The 24,764-nt window shown below is 38.8% G+C and overlaps 1 protein-coding gene across 2 annotated transcripts; it reads left to right on the top strand.

Moving 5' to 3' along the window:
- Window positions 1-7,930: 7,930 nt before the first annotated feature.
- LOC111336982 (coatomer subunit beta) lies at window positions 7,931-24,447 on the top strand. Of its 2 annotated transcripts, none has more exons than XM_022943182.2 (27): window positions 7,931-8,140; window positions 8,219-8,448; window positions 9,999-10,061; window positions 10,308-10,414; window positions 10,765-10,879; window positions 11,662-11,754; window positions 12,647-12,784; window positions 13,232-13,351; window positions 13,689-13,796; window positions 13,944-14,021; window positions 14,149-14,217; window positions 14,679-14,824; window positions 15,157-15,253; window positions 15,468-15,519; window positions 16,413-16,536; window positions 16,879-16,999; window positions 17,177-17,248; window positions 17,711-17,869; window positions 19,314-19,403; window positions 19,529-19,612; window positions 20,023-20,167; window positions 20,655-20,722; window positions 21,042-21,093; window positions 21,605-21,750; window positions 23,181-23,270; window positions 23,384-23,536; window positions 24,160-24,447. In XM_022943182.2, the coding sequence occupies exons 1-27, from the start codon at window positions 8,050-8,052 to the stop codon at window positions 24,217-24,219; spliced, it is 2,871 nt and encodes a 956-aa protein (XP_022798917.2). In that variant the 5' UTR covers window positions 7,931-8,049; the 3' UTR covers window positions 24,220-24,447. The 2 variants fall into 2 exon arrangements, with proteins under 2 accessions (XP_022798917.2, XP_022798916.2); XM_022943181.2 differs by having other exon boundaries at window positions 7,932-8,140; window positions 16,407-16,536.
- The last annotated feature ends 317 nt before the right edge of the window (window positions 24,448-24,764 follow it).

Genomic DNA, 24,764 nt, shown 5'->3' on the forward strand with positions numbered 1-24,764 from the left:
AACGACAACGACAACGAAAACAAATAATAAAAAAATTTTTACGGTATGTAAGCTTCGTGATTGTTCATTTCATTGACTGCTCCAAACTTCAACATGCAGCATGGTTATTCATGAAACGATTTACGATAAAATTCAACAGCATATATCCCATTCTTAGAGTTTTCACATAGGCTTAATTAAAGAAATGTATTAAAGAAAAGCCCTTTTATTGTCTAAAGCCTTGCTCATTCAAAAGCAAAATGAGTCCTGAAATCTTGGATCGCTTGCCAACGATTATGTTCCAATTTCCTTTCGGGAACCACCATATTGAAGCGACAAGTTTTCAAAAATACACCGATTAAAACAAAGAAAGGGACCCAATTATCCTGAACATGAGTATTGAAATACTTCCAAACAGTATTATCTCGTTTGGATCGATTTACAAGTGCACAATTGATAGAAATCGGCGACGTTCTGATCGCGACGGGAAAACCAGCAAAGTGACGTCCTAAACTTGTTTGGGAGAACGGCAACGCTAACACCGGAAGTCGAATGGTGTCGTGTCCAGACTATTCCGCGCGCTCTCCCGTTCTGAAATGACGTTCCCGTCCTCTTGCTAAATCTCTCTAATATTGTTCACGTACGAACGTCACGTACTTCATTAAGTCAGTTGCTTACGTGCTCTGACTTGTCAACGGGTTTTGAAATCTGTGACAATTGTAATGCATACGATATAGCAATTTGCATGAGGAAAGAAAACCACTGTTTTGTTTGAATGATAACGCAGCGAATCTACGCTTTGAACTATATAGAACCTGAGCCAAATGCAGTTGACGAGTTACAGTGGCAATGTCGATGTTCCGACAGTTACAGTAGCAATGTTGACGTTCACGCGACATGCCGCCAACAAGTTAAGTTGTTGGTGGCATGTCGCGTGACTTCCACACTCAGTTAAATTTAATTTCTTAAAGCTCAAAAATCATGAAAAACATATTGCACCAAACGTATCCAATGAAATTATTAAGGGCTGCTGATTTGCAAAAACTGAGTTTGTTCTAGTCTCGTTCGAAATTTTCAGCTTTAGAATAAGGAAAACAAAATTGTTGCCATTTGTTTTTTCGTGCAAAGTCGTTCAAGTTGGCAGCCAATCAGGACCGAGATTTTAGGGGCAAGAGTAATTTTATCTAGAACAATAACACCGAGCGTCACGTGACTGACCGAGCGTTCAGATTGCACGGGTAGGGTAGGGGAGACTATCAAAACGAAGGGAGGGGTGTCTCAGGCGAGTCTTGGCAAATGCATATCTTTTATGTTATCATTAATTAATATTACGAACTTGGGAGCTCCGCTTTTGAGCTTGGCTAAATCTATATATTAGAACTAATCATAAAGCCTAGGAGAAAAATTTGACGTTGTCTGCCACAAATAACGAGGAGAGGAATCTCACTGGGGCTTTTTTCATTACGAAAAAAGAAGCTATACTTACAAAATATACAGCATCCCATGATCATCAAAAGCATTTGGTCAAGGTTCCCGTTCAACTGTTTGACACCGGCTTTAAGTTTCTCAAATTGTGTGTCGACCATTTCAAATATTAATTTAATTTTCCTTCCACAGAAAACGATAATATAGCACTAGAGCGCTTTCGGCCTTATAATTAATTAACAAATGGTAAACACCACAGCGTACACTATTGAGTTATGGATACACGCGGGAGGTTGCTAAGCACGAAAGAAGCGTAAGAGTCGCGCGAGGCGATAGCCGAGAGCGACTCTAGCTTCTTGAGTGCTTAGCAAACCTCCCAAGTTCTTGAGTGCTTAGCAAACCTCCCAAGTTCTTGAGTGCAAAGCAAACCGCCCAACTTCTTGAGTGCTTAGCAAACCTCCCAAGTGCATCCATGACTCATTATAACATAACCAAAGTAAAGCGCGCGCTCTGATTGGTCAATTTAGCGTCCCCCATTTGCCCATGGGTGTACGCTGCTGACGTGAGCAAATGCAAAGACTATTTTTCCGCGCGCGCTTGTTTTTTCTGGTCGCGTAAGATTTGTTAAATAAAAGGGAACTCTTTAGCTACAATGTATCAATGTTATGTTATAAAACAAATGGTAAACACCACAGCGTACACTATTGAGTTATGGATGCACTTGGGAGGTTTGCTAAGCACTCAAGAAGCTAGAGTCGCTCTTGGCTATCGTCTCGAGCGACTCTTACGCTTCTTTCGTGCTTAGCAACCTCCCGCGTGCATCCATAACTCAGTAGTGTACGCTGTGGTGTTTACCATTTGTTAATTTGCATTTGCTCACGTCAGCAGCGTACACCCATGGGCAAATGGGGGACGTTAAATTGACCAATCAGAGCGCGCGCTTTACTTTGGCTATGTTATAATGACTAATGAAACACACGCAAAACAACAGCAAGTTTCTCATTTAATCTATAAGTCTTGTTTACGTAGTAAAAATGCAAATGATTTTGCCGCGTTTTTAGAGGTCGCAATGGTTTCTTTGAAGGCCAGGTGATGTGTGGGTGATTGTGTGCCAGGTGTAGGTAAGAAGCCTCGCACGTGAGTAGACTTTGTTTCAAGGCTGAAAAATGTAAATATTTCTCGTTAACAGAAGCCCCCCGTATGTCTATAGCGACTCATTCGTTAATTCACTGGCGTCGAGCTGAGTCCAACAGTCGCGTCGCTTTTGGTCAAGGGTTGCCAAAGTAGGTGGCTGGTTCCTAATGTCTAGGGAAATGAACGTGTTCGAAGAAGTATAAAACGCCTTGAAGTCGTTGTCGCAAGGATGAGTGTACGGAACGGAGTGGTCTACCTGGCAGTCTTGTTAGTTCATATCTTGGCTATAGTTCACACTGGTTAGTTGAAACTGAAAACCTGGAAACCACATACATGTATACGTACAAACGAACGTGTTCATACTAACACTACCCCACAGTTTTGAGGTCTGGCCGAGGCCTTCAATAGCTATTCTATCAGATTGTTAAGGTGTACCCCCTAGAAATGTAATTTTAGGACCAATAGTTACCCAAACTGTGTGTCGGGCATTTCAAATGTTAAATTAATTTTCCTTCCACAGAAAACGCTAGTATAGAACTGACGTGTTTTTCGGCCTTAATGAATAAAGAAACACACCAGAAATAACAACATAGTCTACAAGTCTTGCGTACTTAATAAAAATGCAAATGTTTTGCCGTGTTTTAGAGGTCACGATGTTTTCCTTGAAGACCATGAGATGTGTGGGTGATTGTGTGACATGCATGATTAAGAAGCCTCGCACGTGAGTAGACTTTGTCTCCAAGAGAAAACAAAGCCATCTCATAGCCGAAAAATGTAAATATTTCTCGTCAAGAGAAGCCCCCTTATATAGGTCTTTAGTACAACTTCAGAGCTGTGCAAAGAGTTTCCAGCAATCTGATTGGTCGAGCGGTTCCTTTTATGACGCTATATAAACCGCTCCACGCGGTTTATATAAAATGTTAAAATAAAATGTTAATAAATGTTATGACTTTAGAAACTTCTCTGTTGTTCAGCTCTGAAATTATACTAAAACAATTCGCCTCAGGTTCGGTGAATATTGTCGAATAATCCCCTCGTCTTCGTCTCGGGGATTATTCCACGATATTCACCGAACCTGAGGCGAATAATTGTTAAATAGCAACTCATTCATGTTTCAGTAAGGGTGACTCTCATGAACAAAACTCCCAAGAAGATGATTAGGAAGGGCAGGCCGGTCAAGGATCCACCGCGGAACGACGTTTGTCATGGCTGTGCTTTTAATTTGTTCTCAGAGAAAAAAAGATCAGTGCAAAAAAATTGATATTAGCGCGTGTTGCGATGACGTTAAGATTGTTGATAATTAATTGGATTGAAATTTGAATCCACTCCGCCGTGCAAGGTCAAACTCTTGGGCTTAGTCCGTACGTAGTCCCTACTTTTTGGGCACCTCACTCTTAGAGCACTTGCAGCGCATCGACGTCACTCCAAGATTTCAATCAAGATGACTGGATATTAGCTATAGCGTCACATCGGTGCCAAAATTCAACATTGCGATCTGACATTGTACTTTTAGTATTCTTCCTTATTTCGCGATTGGACATTCAAGGTTTTATTCCTTATGAAACTTTTTCCGATTCAACATTGTCTTTTTTACAATTAAACTTCCAAGTTTCAAGTATTAAACTATTGTGGCAATGCAATATTTTTGTACTTATGGTATTGATATATTCAACATGCAGTACTTCGCGCTATTCAACATTCAACTTTCCATCATCCAACCGCAACCCAGCTATAAACGAAGGAGCGCAGGCTCACTAAGTTCAAGTATCTCATGTAGGCCTCATAACTTCGTACGAGGTTATCTTGTGAGATGAAAAGTGGATGATAACTCGTATTTGCTGGACTGTGTTCATAATATTCTAGACATTTTAAATGATGTCCAAGGCGTACATAACAGTCATGGAAATGTTCAGCTTCTTGTTGGTAAAGTACATTATTTGCAAAGGATGTTGGTAAATCTAGACATCGATGATTTCATAACAGAAACCATGGGAAGAGCTCATAGTTTGCTGGTAGAAATCGAAAGAACTGAGAATTCTTATGGAGGTTATAGCGCTAGCGTGCAACAAGATGGTCACGGATGTGGACGACCCTCGTACGTAATAAGCAAAGAACAGCTCTCATATTTAATTGAACAAGGTTTTAAATTGCAAGAGATTGCAACTATGCTTGGAGTAAGTTGCAGAACATTATGAACACAGTCCTGCAAATACGAGGTATCGTCCATTTTTCATCTCACAAGATAACCTCGTACTAAGTTATGAGGCTTACATGAGGTACTTGACCTTAGTGAGCCTGCGCTCCTTTGTTAATAGCTGGGTTGCGGTTGGATGAATGGAATCGCAAAAAGTTTCATGAGGATTAAAAACTTGAATGTCCAATCGCGAAATAAGGAAGAATACTAAAAGTACAATGTCAAATCGCAATGTTGAATTTTGGCCCCAATGGGACGCCATAATTAGCCTCGTTCCATTTTCGCTTTTTTTATGGATCTCGACTTCGTCTCGATTCATAAAATCACCATAAAAAAAAAAGAACTCGGCCAATATCTAGCCATCTTAACCGAACACACCTAGTCAATAATGCAGAATAAGGCTAAAACCTATTTATATTTTAAGGCAGTACCTAAAGAATAATAACACTAAATGAAACAAAAAGTTCTTGTGTTTTCAGGTGTCTTTATTACATCTATAGCAACAGCTTGTTTTACATTATTCATTATTCAGCAAAGAACATTTCCCGCCGCCTTTGATACCGAAGTTGCCCATTACGATGCTGGCATTTGTTATGGGTTCGCTCTGGCTTGTCTGGTCCACCTAATATGTTCAATGATGCTATTGCAATGGTGATTACTAATGCTGATGATCAGTTGGCACTCAAGGCGTTATTCTATTCACGTGTCTTGTTTAACACTGTGATCACTGACCAGAGGGGCAAACTGGCCGCTACTATAGACCTAAACAGGAGACAAAGTATGTCAAATCAATACTTGAATATCTATGCGTTATTAACCAAGCGTGAGGTCAAGATGGCTGGATATTGGCCGAGTTCTCTTTTTGCATTTTTATGGACCGAGACGAAGTCGAGTTCCATAAAAATGCGAAAAAAGAACGAGGCTAATGTGGCGTGACACGCGTGACTGTAGTCATGTGATCAGAGTCACATAATCCGTCGTGCCACGCTGCACCACAGACTGATGTAACTCGAAAAACCCCAACTCGTCATTAAAAAGTCTTGTTGCAGTTTTTAACCCAGAGCTCTGTGGTCTAAATCGTCGTCACAACTCAACAGCTAATACATTTAAAGGGTCGGTTGATAAAGGATTTATTATATTACGAAAAGATTTCACTTTACGAAGAATTAAGAATGACTTGTTTACTTCGAGAGCCAGGAAAGAAAGCTAACTGTGTTTGTCGCACAACAAACTCACGAGAGTCGTTTCTGTTTTCTTTGTTTTGACTGGCTGTCTTCTGCCGCTTTTTGCGTTTCCATCGCCAACATTGCTCAAAAGTTACGAACTTTGTAAGCCCGCTCCACACACTTCTTATCTTGCGCGGGAACAAAGCGGGTAATCCCGAGCAAGTACGATGAGCCCATTGGAGAGCCAATCGGAACACAGGATTCGCTTCAATTTGCCCACGGGCGCTGTCAGCTATGTAATAAATTTTATTAAAAGTACGTATGTAATAAAAATATTTAAGGTTTAAAAAATTTGAAAATATATAAAAGGGCCCTGCAGAAAAACAATTATCCTTCCTAGCTGGCCGTTTTTGGGACGCTAGACTGGCAGAGGAGGAGCTGCTAAAAAAAAAACAAACAAACAAAAACGGCAGAACCTCAAAGATTCTTCTACCTACTCCTGTCGCAGTTTTGCAGCTCGTGTCCAGCTCCCAAAACTTCCTCGAGGCAGCCAGCTACACAGGTCTTAAGCAAAAATAAATTACTTGGCTGTGACATTTTATGCGGGATGGTTGTAAGGGAAGAACTCGGTAAGAAGATGTTCAAAGCAGTTTCTTTTGTTCAAGTTATTTATCTGTTATTATAATTGTTAATCATTTTCATGGTTTAGATCTTAAACGCAAACGTACTTTTATAGAGAATCCACTTATTTACTGGCAGAAATACTTAACGGAGTGTCTATCAAAATGCGATTAAAACTAGCCCAAACAGGACCTAAAAAAAAGACATTGTAAGTCATTGTAATGTATTACTTTAAAAAAGTGGTTATGACACAATTTTATTTGAAAATAAAAAAGTATTTCAATATTTAATTTCGTATCACCCTTGGTATTAAATGAGTTAGACGTTGTTTCCGTTTTTACTTTACCCGTGTACCATTTCTTAGAGTAGCACACTTTATTAATCATTTTACTAATACTTTGGAACTGAATAGCGACGGTATTAAGTATCATTATCTCTTTGTAATTGAAATTGCTATAATAATACGAGCCTAATTATAGAAATATGAAATAGTTACAGGTTCACAAGTTATAAATAATCCGCTTTGTATATACTTGCATAAATAAAATAAACCTGTGCGAAACTGGGTGTTGCTGTTTGCGGCACAATCTCGGACGGACCCTCGTCTATTTCTCCTGAGGCCTGTATTGTAAGTTTTCGGTCGTTTAGAGATAGAAATATACCAGGTAACGGTAAGGGCATCTAGTTACACTGATGATTCCCTAGAATTAATTATAAGTGGATCAAGGATATCAGGCTTATATACTACGGTAGACACTTGGTATCGCTCTCAAGGGTGTTCTACCGCCTCTAAGTTACCCCCACGGTTTTGAGGTCTGGCCAAGGCCCTCAATAGCCCCTCTAACAGATTCTTGAGGTGTGCCAATTAGAAATATAATTTCAGGGACATTTGTTCCCTAGAGAAAGAAAAACTGAAAGTAACTTTTATCAAAAGTTATATTTTCACTCGATGCGTGAGCGGTGGGTATTCTACAAATCCTGCAATCTGATTGGATCAGAGAGCGGGCAGAATTCTCCCATCCATGACCGCTCAAAGCGGGTGGTTTCCTATCCGTTGTGTGTTGAGCAGCCTAGTACATCCCTACCTTCGTTGTAAATTTCCATAAATATATTGTTTTGCCGACCTTTAGCTTTAGCCGATAAATAACTTATTAATTATCTCTTCTTACTCTCTCAAATCATTCTGGTTTTTCCGAAAAAATTGATTTCGAATTGAATTTTGTGGTAGATTGGCACCCGGCCACAAAAAACGTTTGTGATTTGATAATCCATCTAAAAAGGTGACTCAGAAAGTTAAAACGAGAGGTATTTACAGTAAACAATTCTCCAAAACTTATGTAGACTTAGTGGGGTGCTGCGACGCCAGGTGAATAATACATGAAGTAATAGATATTTTCATCCGCTGTTCCTCGTGACACGTCACTGGATCGGCTACATTCGATACAGCCATTTTTGCCATTTTTACTAGACGTGAATTTGAACGACGATTTTTCCAAACTTTTTTAGAGTTTTAGTACCGTTTTCGCCAACATGTCTACGGCTGAACTACCTTGCTACACTTTGATTAATGTTCTTGGTGATTCAGAGGCACAGAGTGACCAAAAGCTCGCCGAGGATCTGGGTAAGTCGAACAAATCCAAAAGGTATTTTTGTTTCAAAATTGGTTGGACCACTAATATCTCTCTATTTTATTCTTCAGAAAAAGGCGATCTCAGGGTAAAAACAGATGCTCTCAAGAGAGTGATCCAACAAATTTTAAATGGGGAGAAAATGCCGTCCTTGTTGATGGTGATCATCAAGTTCCTGATGCCTCTTGATGACCATACCATCAAAAAACTCCTTCTGATTTTCTGGGAGATTGTTCCCAAGACTGGCCAGGATGGTAAACTGTTACAGGAGATGATTCTGGTTTGTGATGCGTACAGAAAGGTACGAACGACAAAATGGGGCCATTTTATAAATTCTCTAAGCGTGTAATACTGAATAGGCACTCGTTAGAAAGCTTAGATTTAGGATCAAACATTGTTTGTATACATGGATATGGGTAATTCACGTAGGAGGAAGTTATTTCTACATTGTAAATGCATTTGAAGGGAAGCAGAAGGTTCTCTTTTTGAGAGAATGTGAGAGCTGGCAAACCTGTGGAATTTATCATGTGAAATACTTTACTTATTATATTTAAGTGGCTTGCAAAATCAATTTGAGACCACAATTATAAAGGAATCATATAGCTCACTGCCATGACTTACATTAAAAATTAAACCATACATACCCAAACTTTTATGAACTTTTAACCTTGACACCTCAAGATATAAGTACACTTTATCAAGCCTGAAAGTGACTAGTATCTAATTTCTCCTTACACTATCACACATTTAGGTAACCAGAATAAACAATGTGATCACCTGCCAAAGAAGCTCTTGATTGTTAAACAAATTCTCCTTGTCAGCACCTTAGGAAATGTGCTTAGAACAGTATGGAGAATATGCCTCCCGGTTAGCTCAATGGATAGAGCGCTGGACTGTTGTGCGGGAGGTCGAGGGTTTGAGGCCCGGCCAGACCGACACTCAAGGTCTTAAAATCATTGAGGAGAATATGCTACCTTTCTATAACATCAAGAAATGGTTAGATATTCTAGTCTTCTCAGATAGGGTCGAATAAATGGAGGTCCCGTCTCCTGCAGGGGTTAGGGGTAGGAGACGTTAATTTCCCACGCATGAGATTACTGTGTGATGGATGTCCTCCCCTGGGGTGGGATGGGTGGGTTAGGACAGCAGGTCCACATCAGCTATTACAGCTCTGCCAATTAATGAACCTGCTTAAACAAATAAATGAATTTATTACACAACTCGGGCAGTCAGAGGGCCAATAACTAAAATCAAACAATCAAAATGCTCTATTGCCGGTCAATATTCTCTCAGTATTGGACCGGGCACTGTCCCAAATGGTCCTGAATGATACCACACTTGTGTCTCTTTGAACTTCAGTCGTATAATAAATGTCTTATTAACCAAGCTTGCTTGGGACTGTACTGGAAGAATATCGGCCCTCAGTCTTTTTTGTATGGTTAGTAAGATATATGTAATGTACAAACTGATGTGAGGGTGTTGAGGGTTAATTCTCCACACTGTTTGCTGCAGATACCTCATGACTTAAACTCAAAGAATTTTATTTTTCATCAAGCAATATTCCGATTTCTCTTCTTCTCATCACTTTTCGGAATGAAAGTGTCTTGACAATGTAAAGAGAATAACTGTTTTGATCATTTCTCAGAGTAAAACAGTTAGAGTGCCATTTAGTTTAGTAGAGCCTAATCTTGCTGCCCTGCTGCTTTGGTTAGTAAGACTCACTTTGTAATCTTGGGCTGATTTTCTGACAAGCGTTATATCTAAAACCATCATTCATTCCTGTGGACCTTTCTTAAACATATCAGTTTCTGATTTGAGCATCATGTATATTTTTGTCTTCATCGACATTAGGATTTACAGCATCCCAATGAGTATATCAGGGGATCTACTCTGAGATTTCTTTGCAAGTTAAAGGTGTGTGCAACTAATGGTGTGCATTGTTTATCTTTTTGTGTCATTGTTGTTGTTAAATATATATTTTAGGTCAAAACGTCTTCAAGCTATTTTGTTTTTGTCCTTCCTTTGGTTGTGAGCTTCGGTGTAACATGTGACATGTGCATGCATTAGATATGAAGGAAAGTTGGGAATCACTTTGATCTAAAATTTATTTCTTAACCAATTTAATAAATAAACTTTATATCACCTTTTTGAACTCCCAAGGAAGCTGAGTTGTTGGAACCTCTCATGCCTGCCATCAGAAACTGCTTGGAACATCGTCACTCGTATGTGCGACGTAATGCTGTAATGGCAATTTACACAATCTACCGGTTAGCAGTTTGTATTTCTACAATATGTTTTTTTTATAGAGAATTATGTTGTGTATACTTTCCATAACCTGGGCTCTATCCTCTTGAGAATTGAGAACCTCGATTATAAGAAACTGTCCATATAATTGTAGTCCAAGAGAGCAAAGTCGATAACATGTCTACAATTTCTTGTTCATGAAAAAAAAAAAGAAGAATACCTTAAGTTACACGTGCAGAATAGCATAATTTGTGTCCCAGAATATTAGCAAGGACTTGATAACTCGTGCTGTGTGAAAGTTTTATAGACATCAATGATGGAGTGCAACCATTCTCTCAAATTGTATAATAAACTATTTTTTTTTCTTCAATAGCAATTTTGACTTTCTGATCCCTGATGCCCCAGAGTTGGTACACACCTTTCTTGAGCAGGAGCAAGATGCATCCTGTAAACGTAATGCCTTTATGATGCTTATCCATGTGGACCAGGTAATATTTGAAATTGGTATAATGTCAGAGCTGAGCAAAGAGTTTCTAGCAATCTGATTGGTTGAGCGGTTCCTTATATGACGCTATATAAACCACTCCACGCGGTTTATATAAAATGTTAAAATAAAAAGTTAATAAATGTTACTAAAATGTTATGATTTTAGAAATTTCTCTGTTGTTCCGCTCTGAAATTTATACTAAAACAATTATTCGCTCAGGTTCGGTGAAAATTGTCGAATAATCCCCTCGACTTCGTCTTGGGGATTATTCGATGATATTCACCTTGCCTTCGGCGAATAATTGTTAATTATAACTTTATCTGTTCAGTAGGTTACAAATAATTTTAAACAGGTATATGTACGTTCATTTTGCAAATAGCATTGCTATGTGACTGGATCACTACACAACTGTTCATTGTACGTCTTAATGCCTTGTTTTTTAAGGAAGGTTGCACGAGGGAACTGCATGAATTGTACAAGTATTAAAAAGATTAAAGAGGTTTTCTGTCATTTTTTTCAGTCCTGAGAGAACAGAGGGGAAGGGGAAAATTTTGTTCAAGAGTCTTTGAAACAAGATAACAGTTGACAAGTAATGAGATGTGAAATTTTAGAAAAGCAAATTGCAAGCTGACTTCCGGTTTCTTCCCTGATCAGCATATATAGGGTTTCCCAAATTTATTCAGAACCGCATCAAACAGAAAATGATAGCATATGTTTGTGATGATATGTGATGTAAATTGTATTATGCCTACTGTAGACGCTCATTTGCTGTTTTCTGTTTAGGAACGAGCTTTGGAATACCTGAGCACCTGTATAGATCAGGTTAACACTTTTGGTGATATACTACAGCTGGTGATAGTTGAACTGATTTACAAGGTATTCCTGTTATCTTTTTTGTACACATATGTACCAAACTGTCTTCTGTCTTCTTAAGAGGTTGTGTTACTGTATGAGATACAAAATTTCTCTTCAAGGGTTGAAAATATTTTTCCAACATGAGAAGAGAAATTTGGTGTCTCCAACCACCACGTAATATTCTATTTATTATAAAAACTCCAATGAAAATCCAAACCATTTCACTTATGCTATGAAAGGTGCAATTTATTGTGTAACAGTATTATTGTTGTGTGTGAAGATATCATGTTTTTGTGGGAAAGCTCACCTGGTATTTCATGGGTGTTTTTACAATAATAGTTTGTATTATGGTACATGTACCCTGTAATTTCTCATTGCATGACTATGGTGGATCACTATGACATTTCATTTTGTGTTGACTCAAATGTCACAGTTGAACCTATGTAAATATACAGGTAAACATCCTTTCAGCATCTGCCTTAGTTAGGTTCCAGCCACATTTAAGTATTGTTCTTTTACAAATAACTTTGGATATAGTGGTTTTTTTTTGTGTTTTTTTTTTTTTTTTTCCTGAAGATTCAGTCATTTTCTCTCAACATTTTGCATCCTTGGTAATACAGTAACTGTAATCTTTGTATCTGGTAACAAACTTACCAAATTCCACACATCAGCTCCAGGCAGAGTGTAAGACTGTCCCAGATTTTGTACCCAAAAAGTTAAATGTAAACACATGTACCTAGTTTCAGATCAAAAGGGATAAAAAAATCATGCCCTTCCTATACCCATAGCCAACATACAAAGTTCTGTATAACACTGTAAATGAGATATTCGAAACACTGCAGCTGAATTTAAAGTTGAAAGTTTACACTAAACCCTTGTATTGATTTAAGTATTGCGTAATCTATATTTGAAGGTGTGCCATGCCAACCCAGCTGAGAGATCTCGCTTCATTCGATGCATCTACAATTTGTTGAATTCTTCATCACCGGCTGTGCGTTATGAAGCTGCTGGCACTTTGGTGACCCTATCATCTGCTCCCACAGCAGTAAAGGTACAGTCAGTCAGTCTGGCTAATTGATGTCACTCAATCATCAAATCTCTCTCTCTCTCTCTCTTTTTTTTTTTTTTTTAATGTCACAGAATGTCATTGCTTGTTCGTTAATTTTCTGTCTGTGGCAGTAAACAGTCAATCCAGTTGAACACTCAACTTCATGAAGAGTATATTTACTCTTTTGCATATACATTAAAAGAATTTGAAAGAGAACAACCATAAAATGAATGATCTGAAAATGCAAAAACCATAAGGGAGTAATAGTACACACAAACTAAACTAATAAGTGGAGGAATAGTTTTTGAATGTCATTTCCTCTTGACTGTTATCAGAATGACTGTGTGAATTTTTTAAAGGTACATGTAGAACACTTTTTTTTAATGCAACACTATTTTGTTATTTCTCTTGTGATGACTGTTATCACTGCTTTTTATTTTTGCCCATCAGTCAGCAGCATCCTGTTACATTGAGCTGATTGTGAAGGAGAGTGACAACAACGTGAAGCTCATTGTGCTAGACAGGCTGGTTGCTTTAAAAGACAACCCTTCTCATGAGAAAGTCCTAAGGGTAAGTTTTAAAGTCTCTTTTCCCTATGTATTTATTGAGGAGCAGCAATAAGAGGTGATTGACAGATAACTTGTTCTTACGGTATGGTCTGTTTTTCTCATTTGTCTAAGTTTGACAAAGTTTTTATTTTGCTCTCTGACGTATCATGATATTTATTTTAATATACATATATTTCTAAAACATAAACATTTTAAAGAAAATAAGAAACATTTCGTCTATTAAGAGCTAAAAATCTATTAATCCAATGCATCAAAGTTGATGAATTGTGTACAACAGCATTTGATCTTTTAATTATTAGTGGATTTCTTTTATGAAGGTCAGTAAATTTATGTTCTAGGAATTGGTGATGGATATTCTTCGTGTACTGTCCTCTCCTGACCCTGAAGTCCGTAAGAAGACATTGCAGCTTGTGCTGGACCTGGTTACTTCAAGGAACATTCATGAGGTAGAGGATGTAAAAACATGCAGATTACTGATCTCTCAGGGTTTTTTTTTTTTTCCTTTCAGAAAGATGAGATTTAAGTTCTTTTTGTTTTCTGTAAGGGCTGAATACCTTACTTTTTGAGCTGACATGTAATAATCCTTTCTTCAGGTTGTAGCAGTTTTAAAGAAGGAGGTGACCAAAACACACAATGACAGTGAACATGAGGATGTTGGTGGATATCGGCAGGTATTTTCATAGAATTTCTATCAAATACTCTTCTTCACTTTCGCTCATTTTGCTCAGTCTGCAGTGACTGCAACCTCAATTGATATTGTCTTTTGTTATCTAAAGTTAGAAATTTGTCTTTGCGTAGATGCTTGTCCGCACTCTTCATACATGCAGTGTAAAGTTCCCTGATGTGGCTGTGTCTATTGTACCACTGGTAAGTAAATGGTATCGTTAGCGCTAAGCATACAGGGAGAGCATGGTTGGTAGAGTGATGTCAGCACTCACCTCACTCACAGGTTGAATTCCCAAACATACACTGTAGTGTTACATGTGAGTTTAGTTAAATGTTGGTTCTAGCCTTTTCCAGGCATTCATTTTTTAGACGGTATACCCGTCTTTCCCAAGGTTCAAGTCTCCCTCTCTCAATAGAAAGTAACATTGCAACTTCCAATTCAACTTGTTAAATCAAATTTTCCTTTTGACACATATGTTTCCACTTGTTTTACTAACTGTAAAATGTCCAGTTGTTTGTGATGTATCTCTAATTTCGTGTACTTTGGCCATTGAGATACAGTGTACACATAGGCTACATTACATTTGCTGTTATATCTTACTTCTCTCTCTCAGTAGATTCCTTAAACTTACAGATGTAAATGTAATTTTTTTCCCCTTTAGCTGATGGAATTCTTGGGTGACAGTAATGAGCAAGCAGCCTTTGATGTGTTGGTGTTTGTTCGTGAGGCAGTGCAGCGCTTTGAGCAATTGAAGCCTGTAATCATGGAGAAGTTGTTGGAAAATTTCCACACCATCAAGACTGTCAAGTAAGTTAGGTTTAGATTAACCTTCTGAAAGGTTGAATGATAAAACTGCCCAACTGGAAGACATGTCCTGAATATACAGTGTATGTTAATAGATCAGGTTTACAGACCAATTCAAACAACCACCACAAGAAACCTGACAAGTTGCTAATGGAGAGAAAGAGAGATATTATTGAACGATGAGCAATGTTTGTGGGTTTCTTTGTGCCAGTGGAACTACCAGCTATTTGGCTTGCACATGTATGTGGACATAGTGATTGTAACCATATCATGCTATTTGTTAGTTTTTTTTACATTTTTGGGGTTGATTTTGTCATTTGTATTATCTGTGACAGGATTCATCGCCATGCCTTGTGGATTATGGGTGAATATGCCAACAGCAAGCAGGATATTTTGGATGTTATGGAAGAGATCAAGAAGGGCCTCGGCGATGTATGCTAGTGTTTCTTTATAACTCATCAGCATGCTATTTTACTAATGAATGAAAAAAGGATGGGAGAATTGAAAAGAAGTGAAAGAAAATGGGGCTTTTTTTTTAAGATCGTAATGAATAGATCTTATGACTAGTGCAGGTTTAAATGATTGATTGGACATATTCTTGTCTGCCCTGTCAACAAGCGACAAATGCTGCGAATGTTTTTTTTAGGTTCCCATCGTGGATGATGAAATGAGAAGAGCTGCTGGAGATGTTACAGAAGGTAAAAGCACCATTACTTGTAATTAGGGAATGTTGTTTTGGTCCACATGGAAGGTCATTCAATTTGGGTATGCGATAATTACAGTACGAGAGTTGAAGAAAGATTTATTTTTATCACTTGGAAATGCATTCAGTGATTTCGTCACATTCTTGCTGTTACAATTTACAATCTCTGTAGCCGTTGTTTGGACTCTACTCACAGGATGGTTTTTTTTAGCACTACCTGAAATGATTTATGCACTATGAAAATAATTATGCACTATGTAAATAATTATGCACTATGGAAATAATTATGCACTATGGAAATAATTATGCCTTATGAAAATAATCATGCATTAAAAATAATTATGCACTATGGAAATAATTATGCACTATGGAAATAATTATGCACTATGGAAATAATTATGCATTATGGAAATAATTATGCATTATGGAAATAATTATGCATTATGGAAATAATTATGCACTATGGAAATAATTATGCCGTATGAAAATAATCATGCGTTAAAAATAATTATGCACTATGGAAATAATTATGCACTATGGAAATAATTATGCACTATGGAAATAATTATGCACTATGGAAATAATTATGCACTATGGAAATAATTATGCACTATGGAAATAATTATGCACTATGGAAATAATTATGCACTATGGAAATAATTATGCACTATGGAAATAATTATGCACTATGGAAATAATTATGCACTATGGAAATAATTATGCACTATGGAAATAATTATGCACTATGGAAATAATTATGCACTATGGAAATAATTATGCACTATGGAAATAATTATGCACTATGGAAATAATTATGCCTTATGAAAATAATCATGCATTAAGAAATAATTATGCACTCCATCTTCACTGCATCTTCCTCAGGTTCAGAGCAGGGCGCTTCTCAGACATCTGGTGGGCAGCGTCTGGTGACAGCTGATGGAACGTATGCCACCCAGAGTGCTCTCAGCACTCCTGGGATAACTTCTCTCACAAAGAAGGACGACGAGAAAAGGTGATACTTAGATTCTTTCAATTTTTGGAAGAGCTACATTATAACATTCGAAGGTGATGGAGATCACAAAATATATTAGTTAGGGGAGAGAAAAGAACGCGAAAGGGGCAATAATAAGCTAAGTTGGTACAAGAATGGCGAAGGATTGATAAGATAAAAAACGGATTGAATGTTTAAAGGCTGATTTTCAAGTCACGCAAACAGTTACCGACGTAGTCAAAACGAAGGCTCTTCTTTTTAATGAATGAGTTGTAGGAAGAGTGAAAAAAAAAACATTTTAATTAGTTTTTGTTATTGTTAACTGTAGATGACTTAATATTTTGATTTGTTGTTTTCCAACAGACCTCCTTTGCGTCAATACCTTTTGGATGGTGAATTCTTTGTTGGGGCGGCCGTCGCTTGTACTTTGACAAAACTTGCTCTGCGCTATTTGGACATGGAGGAAGACAAAGAGAAACAGAATGTAAGTTTTAGGATGTATCGCGTTATTTCTTCATTGTGTTTTTCAGGGTTTTTTTTTTTTTTTTTTCAGTACGGACCCTTTTTGAAGTAGGTGTAATAAAGTGATGTACTTCAAAGTATCCGCCGTTGTTGTAAACCCTTCACTAACCAATATGTGAACGCTGTTGTTTCGTTTCAGGTCTTTTGTGCAAACTGTATGCTTATCATGGCCAGTATATTGCATCTTGGAAAGTCAGGCCTACCGAAGAAGGTGCGTGCTTATTTGCGAGTACCCTGTGAAGAAAGTGGTTTTCAAGCTGGTTTTCAACTGCTAGCGGTACTACTCACCGCGTAAATTCTCTCTCCCTCCCCTCCTCCGAAGAAAAAAAGAAAGAGAATACACCGAAAATTCTCTCTCCCTCCCCCCTCCTCCGAAGAAAAAACGAAAGAGAGAGAATGATGTCGAGTGCTTTTCGAACAATTATTAATAGACAAAGTATTCGCAATGGCCAATCAGATTAAAGGAAATTTCGCATTGAACCAATAAGAATTCACACGTGAAGCGCGCGGGAAATTTCTTATGACTAAATTAAACTGTGATCGAAGGTTTGTTAAGTACGCGGTACGAGTTGGTTAGCCACTCGTAGGTGTTTTATGGAGTAGAACTAAAGGGATTCTGCGTTGCTTGAAACTTTCAATTGTTAACCGCGTTAGCTAACTGTTTGGTTTTTAGATTATTACCGATGACGATGTAGATCGTATTTCTCTGTGTGTTCGTGTTGTTGCCGAGCGTGTGCCAGTTATGAAGAACATCTTCACTGTTGAGTGTCGTAACTCCCTGTCGTCCATGTTGGATGCCAACAAGAGAGTTGAGGAGGAGAAACACACAAAGGTATTTCATCTTGTAATCTGATTTATTGTTGCTGGTGATCTCTACTGGTTACCAGATGTTAAAGCATTTATGTTTTTTTTTTTCGTGGTTAGAGAACATTTATCAAATTATTTGTCTCTTTTGTTGTTGATTATGGTCTATAAGGAGCTACGGGACGATTTACATATTTTTCTTTCGTCGTCGACTTGCAAAACTACCTTACATACTTTACATAAATACATACTTTATTTAACGTGGCTAACACTTAGCTATATAAAGCTACTTTACAGGTCAGTCACGGAAGAAAAGATAAATAAACTTAGAAGCTATGTAAAAATGTTTAAAAGGATTTAGTATTAAGGAACTGCCTAAATTTATAGAACTATTAACTTATAAAACAAGAATAAATTGCGATAAGAGATTGCTTTGCCTTTAAAGTGTTTAAAATGATATAGTATATACAAACTACAATTATGAAACTATAATGCTTATATACTAAGAAAGCTAAGTTAAATACAAAAAATAAGGAGCTATAAACCTGCAAGGTCGAGCTCCTTGAGTTCACGTTTAAAACTGCGATAGGTATCCATATTTCTCAAATTATTAGGAATAGAGCTGAAACCTTGAGCTGAAAGGACTAAATATTAGTTTGATAATACAAAGAAAGCACAAAGAGGTACTCATAAACCAACAAGAAAAGAGAATGACAAGGATGGAAGAGATTCACATGGATTGCTAACGATGACGTCGAAAAGTTTTTGTGTTTTTGTGTTTTTGTGTTGGATAGAGCGCTGGACTGTTGTGCGGGAGGTCGAGGGTTCGAGCCCCGGCCGGACCAACACTCAGGGTCTTAAAAATAATTGAGAAGAATTTGCTACCTTTCTATAACATCAAGAAATGGTTAGATATTCTAGTCTTCTCGGATAGGGACGAATAAATGGAGGTCCCGTCTCCTGCAGGGTTGGGGTAGGAGACGTTAATTTCCCACACACGAGATTACTGTGTGATGGATGTCCTCCCCTGGGGTGGGATGGGTGGGATATAGGGCGCACTTAATAAGGAGCCTCGCTCTGTTGTGCGACCCTCACCACACTCTGGTGAAAGTGAGTAAATCAAGACAGACAAAACAGGACTCCCAGCTCTGAAAAGAAGGGGTTGATGATCTAAGAGAACTATTTCAGTTGACCCAACCATCCTCTTATAACAGAGAAATTTTTTTGCTCGATGACGATATCATGTAAAGATGAAACAATTTTTAGTGTAATAGAAAAAATCCGAGCCCCAGATGGGACTTGAACCCACGACCCTCCGTGATCCAGTCGGATGCTCTAAACACTGAGCTACTGGAGACTCTATGGTGAGCAAGGGTCAACTTGTGGGCCTCGACTGGAACCGCATCGCGCGGCTACACAGCCAAGTATCAACACTTAATTGATTTAACCGTGGATTTTGTTAATATTCACAGGCAGACATTGAGAAGGCGCTGGCTATCCAAGTTGATGACCCAATCCCCTTCATGCAGCTGTTGGCAAAATCAGATTCTGGAATTACTGAGGTATGAAAGAAAATTGGTTTGTTGATCTCTTCAGTTTGTCCCTGCCTTGTTTGATTGTCCGAGTTTTGCATATCACATATATATATATATATATATATTTTTTTTTTTTTTCAATTAACTCTCAGGACCAGTTTGCGCTTGCTTTGTCTCAAGCGGTTGGTTCTACTGGAAAGAAGGATGATGAGCTTGTCGGATCTAAACTTAACAAGGTAAATATCGCGTTACCTCTGTTGAACAAACATTCCAAACGGGTCGATGAAATACAAGCAAGCATAATGATCATTGTTTGTTTTCTTATGACTCTTTTTTGTTTTCAATGGTGGTGATGTATTTGCTATCCAGAAACTTCAGTCTTATTTTCTCTGAAGGTGGTACAGTTGTAATTCTTCTAGGGATCAGAACCGAATAGGACAGTTGTGTTCGGCGACACCGAAAAACGCTGCCATCTGATTGAATCGTTTGTATGGTCAAAAATATTTCAAAGAACGTACCAGACACAAAAAAACAATGTTAATGTCATTTCGTGAAGAAAAGAACCAAGTCTCCCAAAGGCTTCATGCAAAAATACAATGAGCGCATTGAGGAGAATTCAGATACTGACATGTTTGTCGTTTGCAAGGTGGCGCAGCTGACAGGTTTTTCGGACCCAGTGTATGCCGAGGCGTACGTAAACGTGAATCAGTATGACATCGTGTTGGACTTGCTGATCGTGAATCAGACTTCGGACACACTGCAGAATGTCACTTTGGAACTGGCCACACTTGGTGAGAGAGCTTATGTTTTGCAAGTGGGAAACTTGGAGATTCTTTTTCAACAACCTAAGGGTGGTTGAAATGTTTCCTTTTTTGCTGCTTTACCCGGCGAATGTGGCAAGGGCTCTAACTAAGAGACCCTGTTGGTGTTTACACGATTTTATCCCATAGTCAGCACAAGGCTGTTTTAAACTGTTATTAGAAAAAGATATAAAAATTACTGTCAAGGTGTGACAAGGTCCTCTGTTCATTAAACATATGAAAGTTCCTGTCAAGGAGTGGCAAGGCCCTCTGCTCATCAAACAAATAAAAGTTCCCGTCAAGGTGCGGCAAGGCCCTCTGCTCATCAAACAAATAAAAGTTCCTGTCAAGGTGCGGTAAGGCCCTCTACTCATCACACAAATAAAAGTTCCTGTCAAGGTGTGGCAAAGTCCTCTGTTTATTAAGTGCTAGTTACAACGTGTTCGCCTCTTGAACATTTCCATCTCTCATATTCTAGGTGACCTAAAGCTTGTTGAAAAGCCACAGCCCATCATGCTGGGACCGAACGACTTCTCTAACATTAAGGTAAGTTTGGCGGGAATTGTCCAGGGCGACAGGATCGAATGGACTAAATGGTTACCACGCAGGACTTTAAATGGAAATATGTTGGTTGGAGCCCAGTCCCTCGCTCGCTCCATCCCTGCTGGGTACCAGTGTGTTGTTAGGGTCTTTTGACAAATTGCTAGTGGATAACCGGCTGGCGATGGGAGATTCCATGCCAGAAGTGTCCTAGACTCTAGATTTACCATGCGGTTGGTTTGTCTTTTTCCTCTTCATAGAGTGGTGTTACCTTACTCTAATGAATTATTGGAGGATATTAATTAAAATTTTCGTCAACTTTCAGGCGAATGTTAAAGTGTCGTCGACAGAGAACGGAATTATCTTTGGCAATATCGGTGAGTATCTGTGACTGCCAAAGCCATTTGGTCTCATCGGGCAGAATGCGTGAACATCATTAATTATTCATAACCGATATAGCGGCAAATTTGAACGCGACATCGTTTTGAAGAGCACTAAATTAGAGAAGAATGGGCCAAAATTGGCTTACTAGGCTTCGTAAAACTCACTTTTCCGAGTTTTAAAAGTGTTTGCTTCTAAATCAAACCACAGATCTATAATTTTTCGCTGCTACAAGTAAATGTCGCAAGAACAATAGGCATTCTGCTCCATGTATATTGTCTCATGCGGCCATACTACATCATGGTTCTCCATTTCCTTCTCAATATACAGAAATCTTCAGGTAACAGTAAATGCAGATGTTTTCACTTTAGAAATTTAAAAACGGCTGAAAAAAGACAGGAGGAATGTCAAGTGTTACAGTTAAACGTGAATGCCATGGTTAATTTCTCTACAAGTATCCATTGCCATCATTTACTGAGGAAGTTGTCTTTGTAATCTGTTCCACAGTTTATGACGTGTCAGGAGGTGCAGGCGACCGCAACTGTGTGGTGTTGAATGATATTCATATCGACATCATGGATTACATTGTACCAGCTTCTTGTACGGATTCAGAGTTCAGGCAGATGTGGGCTGAGTTTGAATGGGAGAACAAGGTAAAGTTACCTTCATAATCACGAATTGTATTTTCAGAGCTTACCTTCAATCGCACCTCAGTTGTTATTCTAAAAAAGGCGACTAAAGCCTCAATATCTCGTAAGGGTCTGGACATCAGTGCCCATTTCACCGCGTTAAAGATCATTTGAATGGCTTTCTGCGTTTGCTCATTGTTTACATTTGTTGCCCTAACGGTCGGGTTCAATACGAGGTGTGGCGTTAAGCATCATTTGTATGGCTTTCTGCGTTTGCTCATTGTTTACATTTGTTGCCCTAACGGTCGGGTTCAATGCGAGGTGTGGCGTTAACCATCATTTGTATGGCTTTCTGCGTTTGCTCATTGTTTACATTTGTTGCCCTAACGGTCGGGTTCAATGCGAGGTGTGGCGTTAACCATCATTTGTATGGCTTTCTGCGTTTGCTCATTGTTTACATTTGTTGCCCTAACGGTCGGGTTCAATGCGAGGTGTGGCGTTAAGGATCATTTGTATGGCTTTCTGCGTTTGCTCATTGTTTACATTTGTTTCCCTAACGGTCGGGTTCAATGCGAGGTGTGGCGTTAAGGATCATTTGTATGGCTTTCTGCGTTTGCTCATTGTTAACATTTGTTTCCCTAACGGTCGGGTTCAATGCGAGGTGTGGCGTTAAGGATCATTTGTATGGCTTTCTGCGTTTGCTCATTGTTTACATTTGTTTCCCTAACGGTCGGGTTCAATGCGAGGTGTGGCGTTAAGGATCATTTGTATGGCTTTCTGCGTGTGCTCATTGTTAACATTTGTTGCCCTAACGGTCGGGTTCAATGCGAGGTGTGGCGTTAAGGATCATTTGTATGGCTTTCTGCGTGTGCTCATTGTTTACATTTGTTGCCCTAACGGTCGGGTTCAATGCGAGGTGTGGCGTTAAGGATCATTTGTATGGCTTTCTGCGTTTGCTCATTGTTTACATTTGTTGCCCTAACGGTCGGGTTCAATGCGAGGTGAGGCGGATTAGGGGCTAAATGGACAGAGTGGGTTTAAATTCGTCATAGAAAAACTGAAAGTCATGGAATTTTAGAACGTCATTTTCTAGTCCTGGAAAGTGGTGAATTTGAATGTGGGGCCATGAAAATGCGCAGAAGACTACTAAAAATCATTTTTAGTGACAAAATCAAAGAAAGCAATGTTGTCTTCATTTTTGCATCGTAATTTTGTTTAAGTTCTCGATCAGAGGTAATAGAAAGTGTCTTGATGTGTCTTGGAAGAGCAGTGCAAACCTTGTAGTTTTTTTTAACCGTTTGGAATGAGATCCCAAGAGTTAGTAGCCTTGTCACCTTTATTTTTGTTATTGTTCTGATCATGGTACATGTCTACCTAATAATCAACTTACAAGGGCAGCTTTGAGAGAGTTCAAAGACACTGAAATTTATCCCTACCGTGTTTATCTTTCTTAGGTGACTGTGAACACAAATATCACCGATCTCCGTGAATACTTGGATCACTTGATTGCTTCAACTAACATGAAGTGTTTGACCCCGGACAAGGTTTGTAAGCAACAGCAGTTTCCCTATACTGGGGCAGTCATCGCTGTTTAGTGATGAAATTTCCATTAGTTACAGCGTAACCCAGGCCTCTAACCCTTTCTCGTTTTCCTCAGGCTTTGGCAGGAGAATGTGGTTTTATGGCAGCCAACCTATACGCCCGCAGTATTTTTGGAGAAGATGCTTTGGCTAACGTGTCCATCGAGAAACCCAGTGACCAATCAGGGCCATCAGTGACTGGTCACGTGCGCATCCGGGCTAAAAGCCAGGTAAGAACGACATTTATTTTGGTTTTAATAATAATTATACGTGTAAGGATATCTTACCATGTTTGAGATGAGAACAATCTATACTAATTGCATTTTGTGAGACCTCTGGTCAGTCTCGTGAATATCTGATTTTAAATTAGCCCTTACACTCCCAAAAGTGATCAAAAAGGAAATTCTTCTAACGTTAGTAGTACAATTTCAAACAGAGCAGTGGTAAGAAGAAAGAGAAATATCAACTATGGGTTTTTTTTTTTATCGGGTATGGCAGACAGTACAGGGAATTTATTTAAAGGTCTTGTGGGTGAAAGGTTTCGGACAATGTATTTCTAGCGTTCTGTTTGGTTCACCTAATCCTAACTAGTAGTTTATATAACGTGGGTTGATTTTATGTAGGAAATGATTGGAAAATTTAACGAAGGTTTTTTTCCAATGGAATTTGGGCCCACGCTCTTCAGTAGCTGTGTGCTGTCCGGTTCTCAATCCCCTCTCCCCCCCCTCTCCCCCCCCCACCTCTCCCCCCCCCTTCTTCGGAGTGATAACGGGTTCATAGGTATCTTCATTACCGTTACATTACTTGGTAACTTCCTGACAATGTTGTTCTACTGTTTTTGACTTCTTTGCAGGGAATGGCTCTGAGCTTAGGAGACAAGATCAATCTATCTCAAAAGAAAGTCACTAAGTAATAAGATTCCATCTTTTAGTCGGAAGATGCAGTGTAATTGTTAACTCAGTGATGCTTTAACTAGAATGTAGTTTTTAGTTATCAAGAACAGTCATGTTAGAAATAAAACAGGACTGGAAAGTTGATTTCAGTTTCAGTTTCAGCTGTCGATTCAGTTACGTTATAGCATGTAAGGTTTCTTTGTAACTGTGAAAATTGCCTATGAAAATAAATATTTACCCGTACAATATCCAGCATAGAAAAGGTAAAGTCTGTATAGAAGCCAAGTGGCCCATCCGGCCGCTTAACTCCGGTTTCCGTACCATGCAGCGACTAGGAGTATCACTACTCTCCCCTGGATGGGATGCTAGTCCATCATAGGGTTACACCCAGCATTAAATCTGCTGGTACCCATTTAAACACCTGGGTGAAGAGAGGCGCTGCGAGGGTAAAGTGTCTTGCCCAAAAACACAACACTCGATCCGAAATCGAGCGCACTAACCATGAGACCACCACGCCGGTGGTGAACCCTTAAACTCCCCGCAGTGATTAGGATGCAATTTCTCC

This window comes from Stylophora pistillata, chromosome 1, assembly GCF_964205215.1.
Source record: "Stylophora pistillata chromosome 1, jaStyPist1.2, whole genome shotgun sequence".
Taxonomy (NCBI): Eukaryota; Metazoa; Cnidaria; class Anthozoa; order Scleractinia; family Pocilloporidae; genus Stylophora; species Stylophora pistillata.

What these genes read in the sequence shown, in the direction of transcription:
- LOC111336982 (XM_022943181.2), top strand. Translation starts at nt 8,050, where the DNA reads ATGTCTACGGCTGAACTACCTTGCTACACTTTGATTAATGTTCTTGGT. An exon ending in TCGGATCTAAACTTAACAAG is followed by an intron (nt 19,613 to 20,022) that starts GTAAATATCGCG and finishes GTCGTTTGCAAG; the next exon opens with GTGGCGCAGCTGACAGGTTT. An exon ending in AATTATCTTTGGCAATATCG is followed by an intron (nt 21,094 to 21,604) that starts GTGAGTATCTGT and finishes TCTGTTCCACAG; the next exon opens with TTTATGACGTGTCAGGAGGT.